At 42.1% G+C, this 12,240-nt stretch overlaps 1 protein-coding gene across 1 annotated transcript; it reads left to right on the top strand.

The window, feature by feature from the left end:
• The first annotated feature begins 5,715 nt into the window (after window positions 1–5,715).
• LOC142367701 (polypeptide N-acetylgalactosaminyltransferase 15-like) lies at window positions 5,716–11,066 on the top strand. The gene is made up of 10 exons (XM_075449720.1): window positions 5,716–6,356; window positions 6,480–6,646; window positions 6,765–6,969; window positions 7,800–7,967; window positions 8,153–8,270; window positions 8,975–9,169; window positions 9,256–9,387; window positions 9,482–9,583; window positions 9,665–9,808; window positions 9,899–11,066. Exons 1-10 carry the CDS (start codon window positions 5,836–5,838, stop codon window positions 10,088–10,090), a joined length of 1,944 nt encoding a protein of 647 aa, XP_075305835.1. The 5' UTR covers window positions 5,716–5,835; the 3' UTR covers window positions 10,091–11,066.
• The last annotated feature ends 1,174 nt before the right edge of the window (window positions 11,067–12,240 follow it).

Here is a 12,240-nt window from a genome sequence, read left to right as displayed (position 1 = left end):
CCCGCTCAGCTCACAAACATGTGACGTTTCCTAACGAGGCGCATCTCATCACTCATTAGGCTCCTGAGCTCAAACTCGAGGGAGATGAGATGCGCGCGGACGTGTACGCATGCTCATTTCCCTCTTTTCTTCTTCTTCTTCTTCTCCCAACTCCTAAAGAAGATTTTGAAAAACTTTTTTATTTTTATCAACGTGAAGTTGTTGCTGCCGAGCGCTGGAGATGAGGGCTGTGGCCGCATCTTTTTTTAACTGATATTTGATCATTATATCATCATTATCATTGTTATGTGGTGATGATAATATTCCATCATGTATTTGTGAGTTTTAAAACATTACCAGTGGCAAATGTCTTCAGTCATTTTCTTCGTATAGCCTTTGGAGTTTTTCTTCTTCTTTTTGTTGTTATATATTTGTTTTGGTAAAGTCGATCGATCTCTAATTCTATAAGTGCTTTTATTTGTCACTAAAAATAAATATCACCGCTTCAGATATGCAAAGAGTATATTAAACAATAGTTTTGTAAGATAAGATATCAAACTAAAGGGACCGACACGCCCTCACCCCCTCTTTTTTATCTGATCTTATTGAACATGGTGTATATTGCGGGCATATCTTTCCAGCGCGGTCGTCCGACAACCCACGCGTGACAGCTGGACACATGACCGAACTATCCTATCCGTTTGCTGCTTGGGGTGGCTGCTGTCACCGCTCCGATGTGCGTGCAGGTTGCGCCTGAAAAGCAGAAGGAAGGCGTGTGATATCCAGCGGTTCGCTTTCAGCACCGTCCAACATGTGAGTATCCTTGTAACGGGTCCCCCGCCGTCACAAGGAGGTTTGGAAACGGTGGTAAAGGGCTCCTAAAGTGCAAAACTGACTGATCCCGAATATCTGTTCAAAAGTCAACACAAAGAAAACCTCAAGAAAGAGACACAAAAGCACGAATCTAGCTTGCAAGCATTGGCAATGCTTTGAATGGGCACAATGTTATTGCTACTGAGGTGAGTTTGAGATTAAAGTAGTTTAATAATGCGAGGCTGCATAGAGTTAATCCATATTGCCAAGAATAAAGTCAAGGGGACTCGATTTTCTCATTTTGAAGCGGATACAGTGATTTCTGTTTAATCACCACTCATTGATATTATGTCAACTAATGCATCTACAATATCTTATTCATGAAGATTTGAACCGATGGTTGGATTGTCAGATGAGAATATTTGGAAATTCTGTGTGTCGGCTTTAATCGGCTTAAAAATGATCAAATATCACTGTTAAGGTTAAAAATGGAATTGATTGGTATTTCAGTGGTATTTGTGCTTCTTTAATTACATCAGAGACAGTAAGAAAACACAATATGTTTTCATTTCAGGTCGCATGCTCTCAGAATAATTCATCCAAACGTTTAATCAACTGGGAAGCATGCATACATTCAAGCATGGAAAAAAAAAAAAAATTCTCATTGAACACCCTCTTTCTGTCCTGCATGTGACCAAACTGTAAAACCGTCGGTGGGCAGCACTACTGTACATATCCAGTAGAGGGCAGCACCCCTCTGCAGCTTCTCGCAGCCTGCCGCCACACAAAAAAAATAAATAAATAAAGTTGGCAGAAACCACAAGGCAACAGTGTTCATGTTGCTTTACTGCTGCTCCTAAATATTGAGATTTCAAACACAAGGTTCACGGCTACTTCTGACATAGCTTTTAATTTTGCTTTACTGCAGGAATTTCCTATAAAGACATGTTGGAATTAAAAAATACACTGTTAAATAAACAAAACAAACAATTTGTCCTTTTTTTTCAGCTGTTGCCCAGATGTTCCTGTGTAATACCATGTATTTTATCGAGATGTGGTTTTATGGGGTTAAATATACCATATCTCTCCATTATTTATCTGCACTCCTTCATTTTTTGACTTATTTCCCTTTTTTAAGTTTCACATGTTAAACTTAATTTTCCAGCTTTTTAGAAAAAGTTTGCATTCATATGACACAGCAAATAAACTATTTCTTGATAACAATTTTATGTTGTACACAGCTAGATAGATCACCTATACCCTTAAACCTATAGCCACACTATATCGACAGTTCAGTGTAGGCATTAGGATGTAAAATAAATTATAGTTTTAGTTGTGTAACGGCTTAACTGTAATGTCCTCATCATGTGATCTTCACTTATATATAGTTCTGTTAAATCATTTTTAAATATGTTGAGTTTTAAATATGTTAAATCCGATTGCTACATCAGATTTATCAATATTAAGTTTCTTTGGGAATCTGAGAAGACATTTTATTAAAATTCTCAACAAAATCTTCCATGCAAGTGGCCACTATGATAGGGTGTATTTTTTAAACTGCTCACTGTGAGGTGTTCTGGTGATGATTTCAGTTTGGTTCTGTCTCTTCCCTGTTTGGCTGTAGTGGACTGATGAGAGGTGCAGACAAGGTAGAGATGACAAGTTGATTTGGTCTGGTGCTGTCACGCCCATGGACTCACGTTTTTAGTTTTATGTTACATGTTTTTTGTGTTTCGGTTCATGTCTTGGTTTTTAGTTTTGCCATTGCTTTTCCTCTCATGTCACGTACCAGTTCATTAGTTGATTCACTGCACCTGTTTATTCCCCACCAGCTGCACCTTGTGCCCAATCACTCTCACGCCCTATTTAGTTCTCAGTCCTTTGTGTTTCTTTGTGAGATTCTTGCCTTGCCTTGCCTTGCCTTGCCTTGCCTTGCCTTGCCTTGCCTTGCCTTGCCTTGCCTTGCCTTGCCTTGCCTTGCCTTGCCTTGCCTTGCCTTGCCTTGCCTTGCCTTGCCTTGCCTTGCCTTGCCTTGCCTTGCCTTGCCTTGCCTTGCCTTGCCTTGCCGTCATCATCTAGTTAAGTATTTATTTATTTATTGCCATGCCAAGTTCCTTGTTTATTTTTTCCACAGTAGTTTTTTTTAATCCGGCTCAGATGCCCTTTTTGTTTGTACTTTGTTTTTGTTAATAAACCCAGTTTTCTTTTTTGAAGTCTGCATCCGTGTCCTACCTTCACCTCCCCTACACCCCCCTGACAGGTGCAGGTAGGGCTGGATGTCCAATAAGGAATATGGTCACACACACATACAAGGACATCAAGCAAGTAAAAGGTGTCACCGATGATTTCAGCATCAGATTATTAGAAAATGATGCAGTGAAATAACTTGAAAATCCCAACAAAGGTAGCTGGGGACATGTAGAATAGGAATCTGGTGGAATTTGCAGAAAACAATTAGTTTTGATTTTTCTATTAATATTTTAAGATGGCCATATACATCATTCATTGGGTATGATTTCAGCATCACATTATAAGAAAACGATGCAGTGAAATAACTTGAAAATCCCAACAAAGGTAGCTGGGGACATGTAGAACAAGAATCAGGTGGATTATTCAGAAAACAATTTGAATCTTTGTTTTTATGAATATTTTAATTTGGCCATATACATCGTGCATTGGGCTCAAACGCTTTACCGTACGAAGCAACGTAGACGCGCACTCGATTTTCAAGTGTAGCTCGCGCGACCGTGCCTCTCTGAAGCGCAGATGGCGTGACCGCAGTAAAAAAACTATGCGGTTTCATGTTTCATTGTGTGTTGGCAACTTTTTGTTTTTGTGTTGTTCGAAATGTTGTGTTTTGTGTTCTTTGAGTTTGTAGTTCTTGTCTTGTTGCTTATTCTGTTTTGCTGTGTTAGAGAAAAATATGTTTTTTTCTATTTCTTGTTGTGTTTTTGGCGTGTTGTTGTTCGATATATTTGCATTTCTTCAGTCCAGCATAAATATATATTCTAAAGTATATATATATACTCTATCTAATATATTCTGTAAAAACAACAAAAAACCCATAAATATTCTAAGTTTAACTTCGTAACCATCTGTGTCACTTTCTTTGTGTGTCGAGCACAGCTCCAGACATTTCTGCTTGTAAAGAAGGAAAAATATGAATGAGTATCAGACCAGAAATGCTTTGAGCTGCCGAGCCAAGAGTCACATTACCCTCTCTGCTGTGCTTCTCTTGCCTTTTCATTTACAGCTCTGGCTTCTAGTCAGGTGATGGAAAGCAGAACCATTCCCCAGAATGTGGCCCGGACCTTTGTGCGTGCGTGCGTGCCTGCGTGCGTGGGGAGTCCATGAACTTTTGCTGTTTATTCCTGAGTCTGAAAATGTGCTGGCAGTGGAAACTTCACTTCACTGTGTGTTTTGGCTACACAGAGGAACATATGGTGTTCACTGTGCAGCACTGGAAATACACGAAGGTCTTATTTCCTTCTCAGTCGTGAGGCTTTCAAACACATTCCCACAAGAACACTGGAGTCAGGAGGTGGTCGAGTCTCTCCGTCTTTGTCTCTGATCTTTTGCGCCTCTCTTTCATTTCCACCCTCTTTGTAACACCTTCATTTTGCGCTCTGTGTTATCCTCTTTTAACTTCTCAGTGACTCTCCAGGTGTCCCTTTCTTGTCTTTAAGTTGTAATAATAATCATCAGAGACCTTTTCTTCCTGTCATCCCGACAGAGGGGAGGAGAGTTAAGTGTAATAGGAGGAAGGGTAATCCCACCCACTCATTTATACTCAGGGGTTTACGGAGAGTCCCCACCCGCAGCATCAGGGGAGTGAAGTGGTCTCTGATTGCAGCCACACTGGCTTCAGAGCTCCCTGAGCTGATCTTCCAGCTTGTACAGATTGGCCTTTCACAGTTTCAGTCAGCCAGACTACAAAGCTCTGACGCAAAACGTCCTCACTTCTTGTAATTCGATAATGAAAAACAAAAACGAAAAGTCTGACCTTATGTTGGTGATTACTCTCTTGGAAAATGTATTGGGTAACTATGAGGATAAGTTTTTCATTTTCTATGCAAATCCATGTGGGCATGCTCTTTTCTCTCCAACGTCCACCAGCTTTCTTGTGTCTCTGCTGTGGAAAAAGTACATTTGCGATGTGCTGCAATGTAAATAAAAATGTTTTAAACAAAACGCAACCGTTCCAACTTCCACAAAGGCGCTGAAACCAGACGCAAGTCTTTTGGACTTTTCTCTCCATTCCGTTAAACAGCCTCAGCTGCCAAGATCACTAGGGGAATGTAAGGTGCGACCGCCCCGCTTCCCCATCACTTTTACAGTCCGTCATGGGACCAGGCCCGCCGCCAGCTGGACAGAGGGTGTCTTTGATGTGTGACACATCTGGAGGAACGCCTGCACCGAACAGACTGTAATACATGAACCGGCAAATGTAAAAAAGCTGTTGTTAACCACAACAAAGTTTGCCTGTTTATTTCATAATGCTGTTGTCACTGCAATGAAATTAAGTTTTGAAGTAGGCTTGTGGCGTTTTTCTATCAAAGGCATTTATGAATGAGTCATTACACAACACATGATCTTCCAAAATACAACTGCGCTAAAAATGTGTTTTAGTTGACTCTGAACCCGTGGGAATTCAATATGAATGAACGCCTTGACCGTATGGGGAGCTGCTGGGTGCGTCAGACGCATTTTTCAAACAGAAGTGCAGCTCCAGTTTGCCCAGGCTTTAGGACCGCGGGACGAGTTGAAAAGGTGGCTGAGTGCACACCTCGAGAAGTTCGGGGCTTGTCTTGAACCTGCTCTGCCTCTCACTCTTATCCAAAGTCAGCTGCTTGATGGATGCGACCACAATCTTCAAAATGCTCACGAATAGAGTCAGGCTATATTGGTGTATCTGTCATCTGGACAACCCATGTCGATTTTCACCACTTTCGTGAAATGCAATCCGAGTCAAAACTCAAAAATGTGCAAGTGGAGACAGCACTGGGTTGACTTTTGAGCACCGTGGCCTCCGCGTTCTTAAGCATGAGGCTGTGGGGCAGAGCTACAGCTGGCCCGAGGAGGATGCTCTGCTTCTGGCTGATGCTCCTTGGTCTCGCCCTGGTCATGCTGACACTCTCCGATCTGCTCAACAGGAATCGCGACCACAGTTTTCATAAACCTGGAACTCCCCGTCGCCCCCTCCAACGGATTCTTGGTCCACCACAGCTCGAAGTCATCGTAGACTCCCGCGACCCCGCTTTAGAGCTCGGAGTCGATTTGGCTCCACTAAAATCTCTACAAGAAGACCAACTGTTATTCGTCCCATCCATGCAGGGCACCAAGAGCCTGCCGCAGAGGAAACGCAGTTACAAGATGCTTTTGCCCAAAGATACCACCGCTGCCAGGACACCAACGAACGGTGAAATGGGGAGAGCAGTGCGGCTGCAACTGGAGGGGTTGCAGAAAGACATGGAGCACACTTCAGTGCAGAAATACGGCTTCAGCGAGGTGGTCAGCGAGAGGGTTTCACTGCATCGCAAACTGCCGGAGGCGCGCCATCCTGAGTGAGTGTGGTCAAAGCGCATGGCTTTAAAATCTAAACCAAAAGTTACCCATCTTGATGTTAAAAGTGATATTGGTATATAATGTGCTTTTAGCTGATTTGGTATTGCTTCATCACCACACAGGTGTATGCATAAACAACATAGTGAGTCTCTGCCGTCTGCCAGTGTTGTTATCTGTTTCCACGACGAGGCTTGGTCCACGCTCCTGCGCACTGTGCACAGTGTGCTCGATACGGCACCCAAACGGTATCTGCAGGAGGTCCTGCTGGTAGACGACCTAAGCCAATATGGTGAGCTTCTCCATCCATCCATCCATCCATCCATCCATCCATCCATCCATCCATCCATCCATCCATCCATCTATCTACTGGCTGACCACTTGTGCGCCCTCTTCTTTGCGCCTCTTAGGTCACCTGAAAACGGTGCTGAGTGAGTATGTGTCTCACCTGGAGGGTGTGCATCTGATTCGAAGCACTAGGCGCCTGGGTGTTGGAGGATGCCGCACACTGGGTTCTGCCAGAGCAACAGGGGAGGTGCTGGTATTCATGGACTCCCACTGTGAATGCCAGAATGGATGGCTGCAACCACTGCTGGACAGAGTTGCCCAGGACAGGTACTATTTTACACTTATCAAGAATATCATCTCATATTCTTTAAGAATAATAATACCCTGTAACATTGTTTCATCCCATTGCACCCTTCTTCTTTTATCACACTAATTGTAACTTTCTTTGTTGAGTTAATATAACAAAATTAAAGTTTATTAGAGTTTTGTGATGGGGAAAAAACTTAACATCAAGATAAACACTGGGCCAGACAGACTCCAACCCGCAGCTGTGCTCAAACTTCGTCTGCTTCCTCTGCCATTTGACAGAACCACTTGTAAGAAGTGAGATAACCGAGGGTTCAGAGTTCCTATTTGCCCTTATTCATTATTAGAGCAGAAAAGCAGGGGGATGTGTGAGCCCAGTGTGTATCCAAGACTCAGTTCTCATGATTTGGCTGGGCAGCCTGCAGTGTGGCTCTAATTAGACTAAGTAATTAGGCTGAAGTCTCAGGCCAGGAATCTGCAGGAACTCAACCCTCTAAGCCACATGTTTGATCCAGCTCTCATTTCTTCTGTTTCCCTTTTTAATGTTTTCATTCCATTTAATCTGAATATCACATCACATAGCTAATTGGAAGAAAAACTTCCAAAAAAATTTGTGCGAAACTGACTTTAGTTTCTGTTATGAAGGCTGAATCACACCCCGACAGACATTCCACACAGAGACACACACAGATAAGAAAACCCTTTCTTACTCCTCTAGATGCCTACAGACTAATGACTTAAGATATTGTCAATGAATGCTGTTTTAACTACTCTCAAATATTAACACACCAAATACATGTCAATGAAGAAAGTTATTTTAGAGTAAAAAAGCAAACGGGGTGTCTTCACAGGACCAGAGTGGTGTCCCCTATCATGGATGTGATAGACTGGCAGACTTTTCAATATAATGCCACCCAGTGGCCAGTTCGGGGAGTGTTCGACTGGAAACTTGACTTCTATTGGGAGTCAAACCCTCAACAGCAAGATAAGGACCCAGAGATGGCTGTTCGACCTGTGCAGTGAGTATAACCCTAAAACAGCCAGGTTTAACAAAAAAAAGTCAAGAGCACTGTTGAGATATATTTTGTCATTTTAAGTATTTCTGGTTGAAATTCTCTGATGTTCATGGTTTCATTTTACTCAGGAGACACAAACTCACCCCTGTGTTTGGTATTAAAAGTTAAACTGATTCTGACTGTAACAGGAGCCCAGCTTTAGGAGGTGGAGTTGTGGCCATTGACAGACATTTCTTCCAAAGTGTGGGAGCGTATGACCCCGGGATGCTGCTCTGGGGGGTGGAACAAATTGAACTGTCTATCAGGGTAAAATAAAAAAAAAAGATATCCAATATCATTTCTTACTTCCTATTCTTCTTTCTTCTGACACACCAGACAGAAAAATGACACACTGCCTTTTCGCACCGTTTAAGTCATGTATAATAATTTAGCAATGCTTAGCCTGAGTGATTCAGCTGCCTTCTGTCAGGGCTTCAGGAATGTTGTATTGTAAGATGATGTCTTTTGCAAGTGGAAAATTTCAGGTTAACCAGCGGTCATGGGATGCTTTGTCCCACAGATGAATGCACAATGAAAAATATTATGAATCCATTTGGCTTCCCATGATTACCATGAAAGCACAAACTGTACTTCTTTTGCTAATATTAAGACAAAAAGTTTATGTGGTGTGTCCTCACAAACTCACCGCAGCCCTCACATGACTCAACATTTCACAAAACATGACAACAAAGCAGAGAAGAGGAAAACGGTTTATAAATCACGACTTGTTCCACAAGAGGTAGAAATCAAGGCAATGTTTCAGAAAACACAACTAAACAGAAGAGACAGCATTTCCCAGAACACCTCAAAAGAGAAATTGTGAAAAGATTAAAAAAAACAACAGGGACAACAAACTTTTTATTTTTATTTTTTTAATGTCAGTGTTTTCTGGCTGTTTAACTGTTGTGTTTCATAAAATATTGTGCTCTCTACATAACCCTAATAAACCTAAATATTCCTACTCTCTATAGGTGTGGTCGTGTGGGGGCTCCATGGAGGTGGTGCCTTGCTCCCGCGTGGCCCACCTCAGTCGCCACCACCTGCCGTACATCTTCCCAGATCAGGATATGCTTCAGAGGAACAAGATCCGTGTCGCTGACACCTGGATGGACTCTTACAGGAAGATCTTTTACAGGAGGGACACGCTTGCTCATTTCATTCGACAGGTGTGTGTGTGTGAGTTAATTCGTGTTAGGAAGAGACTGTCCAGTAAGTGAGTATCGCACTAAAAATCTAACCTGCCTTTGCTTAGTCTGAGAGCCCGAACATTGCACAGCGTGTGCGACTGAAGAGGAGTCTGGGTTGTAGGGACTTCCACTGGTTCCTGTCTACAGTCTACCCACAGCTCTATGTACCCCAGGACAGGCCCACACTTTCAGGCGAGGTACAGTAGGACACACTCGCATACACACAGACACACAAAGAGATTGTTTATTTAAGATTGTAATGTAACATGCAGTTTATGTTCCTGATTGAAGCTGTACAGTGTGGGCACTGGTAGCTGTGCAGACTTCCCCAGCGGGCAGGGGCTGCAGGGTGGGGCCATGAGTGTAGCACCATGCAGTGGGACAGGCAGCCAGGTAACCATGACAACGCATTCATCAGCAATGAAGCAAAGAGTTATTGTACGTAATGATGATAATGATCTGCTCCTGTTGCAGCACTGTGATCTAAACTCTGAGGGTGAAGTGCGATGGGGGCCCATGGGGGCTTTATGTTTTGATATTAAAGGAGAAAGGGTGGTCCTCTCTCCATGCCCTGCCCATAGACCACCCAACAGCAGACCACAGTGGAAGTTCATAAAGGCAAGGCAGATCATTTAACTTGTTCTTGTCCTATGGTTTTCCTTCTTTTTTTGGGGGGTTAAGTCACTCTATCTGTTTTGCACCCATCAGCTGAGCGGCCAGCTGGTGCACCAACATTCCCAGTTATGTGTGGAGGCTGTGAAAGAGGAAGGCCTGGTGCAAAGTGGTCCAGGAGAGAACAGCACCAACTCCGGAGCAGGTGGTCTGTTCCTGCGCCAGTGCACACATCAACCCAGACAACAGTGGCACTTTGAGCAACTAGTTGCTCCCAAAGGTGCCTGAAACACACCGGGGCTAGTCTGTTTTCATTATGTGAATCATATCTCACATGTTTATTATATACAGAACTGTGCAAAGGTATTGATACACACATCATTTCTTTATGTATTGCCAGAAAAGAGAGGAGATTGGTGCAGCTATTTTTTTTTAAACATTTCAAACACTAATAGACATACAGTCACTAAGGCAAAACCCAGTTTGTTCGATTCTAGAAAGCTTGAAAGTCAGCATTTGGTATTTCCACCTTAATTCTTCAACACAGCCTGAACCCTCTTAGAGAAGCTTCCATGTTATATATTTAAGTAGTCTTCTGGAATAGTTCTCCAGGCTTCTTGAAGGACATCCAAAAGTTCCTCTTTGGATGTTGGCTGCCTTTTCTGTCAGGATGACCCCACACTGCTTAAACAATGTTGAGGTCCAGGTTCTAGGGAGGATGCATCACTCCATAAGACCTGTTGCAGCAAAGTTTCTGTCCAGTTTTTATGTACTTTGGCATACCTCAGTCTTTTCTGCTGGTTTTCCTTCCTTAAGAATGGCTTCTGCGACTTCTGTGAACCATAGATGGACTAACTGGAGGGTCAGATGCAGCTTCCAGTTCCTGTCTTTTTTCTATTTCTTGGGGATATTACATTCAGATACTGTTTAACTGCTTTTTTTTTTTAGGCCTGCCACTTTTTCTTTTGGCCTCCAATTTCTTTAAAGGTATCCTTTGTAACAAGCTGCTCGTATCAAAGTGTCTAAAGATACAATTAGGAATAGGTCATTTTCTCTGGAAGTCTTTGAAGCAAATATAAAGAAATGAGAGGTGACTCAAAACCTGCACTGTAGTGTGCACTGTGCTTTTCATAGAGCAAACAATCTGCCCACAACAGAGTAAAACAGAAAAAAATATTTTTCTTCTAGTATACTTTTTTTATTCCTGTTTTAAGGATTAAAAATGTTATTAACTGTGCTGAAAAATCTAAATCAAATTATCTAACAGGAGTATGATTCTTTGAATATCATTTATTGGACTGTTTTACATGTACAGTATAAAAATACAGAATTAAACTATCTTAAAACTATCTTTTACCTAAGTTAATTATTTCAATAATTCATGTGTGATTTATTTTTTTTGTTTGTTTCTTGGTTTTGTTGAATGCTAAATTACACAGATGAAAAAAAGGTTCACATCTCTGAAACAAGGGCTGGTTCATGGCGAGTTTTCCAAGTTCAGGGGCATTGGGACCACTGCTCAAACAACTCAGGTTCAAGTGAAACAGTAACTGAACCATTAATCTGAGCTGCACGTCACATACTTACCTTAATTCATTCACCTGACTGATCAGACACTGGCAGTCAGAAGAGCCAAGCAGGGAGTCGGTGATGGACCAAACTTTAAACTTTAACTTTCTCACAACAGACGCTTGTGTTTTTCACAGGAGGAAAAGTTTTAGTGACAAATCTGTTCTGCTCGTTGTCTTAGAAAGCCTCGACATTGTGACAGAAGCGGCATGCAACTCTGAAACTGAAACACCTGAATATAGCAACCATTAAGCAAAGATAGTTGGGCTATATTAGAATACTGCAATCAGAAATGTTAAATTCTTTTGTAATGTTTTTCGTCACCCTTTTACCATGCATGCTTCTCTTACACTTACCAAAATACTGTTTTTCAAAGCTTATCAGTTGCCAACAGCAGAGGGAGCCATCCCCCTTTCACATCTCTTCTATTGTTTCAACCAGTGACTTCCTTTTTTTTCTGGGCTACACAAACAATGCCCATGTTAATGTCTGTAGGAGCCAAAATGCACATTTGAGTTTTTTCTTACATCTCCCTTTTTTGTGTTGTGCAAGCCCATTCCTGTCTCCCTCTTGTGGCCAAAGGGGCCATCCACCTTTCCTATATCAACAGGTGATGTTACCTGAGAAGGCGTGGCCGGAGCAGGAAGTGATGGTCTTTGACCTAACAACCAAGCAAAACCTAAGCAAAAGAATCCTTAGTTTATCTTATTAATCCTGCTTCATATGGACATTATATATCTTCTAAGTTTTGTATCATCTGTTATTTTCATTAAACCCCTCAACATTTTCAGACAACCTTTTCTTCTGGATATTATTTTCAACTTGGATGTTTGAGTCAGCCTCTCCAGCTCGGCCACCAGTGGCTATCA

The sequence above is a fragment of the Odontesthes bonariensis genome, chromosome 18 (genome assembly GCF_027942865.1).
Source record: "Odontesthes bonariensis isolate fOdoBon6 chromosome 18, fOdoBon6.hap1, whole genome shotgun sequence".
Taxonomy (NCBI): domain Eukaryota; kingdom Metazoa; phylum Chordata; class Actinopteri; order Atheriniformes; family Atherinopsidae; genus Odontesthes; species Odontesthes bonariensis.
The sequence above is the reverse complement of the archived record's forward strand: the minus strand, read 5'-3'. Positions and strand labels throughout refer to the sequence as shown.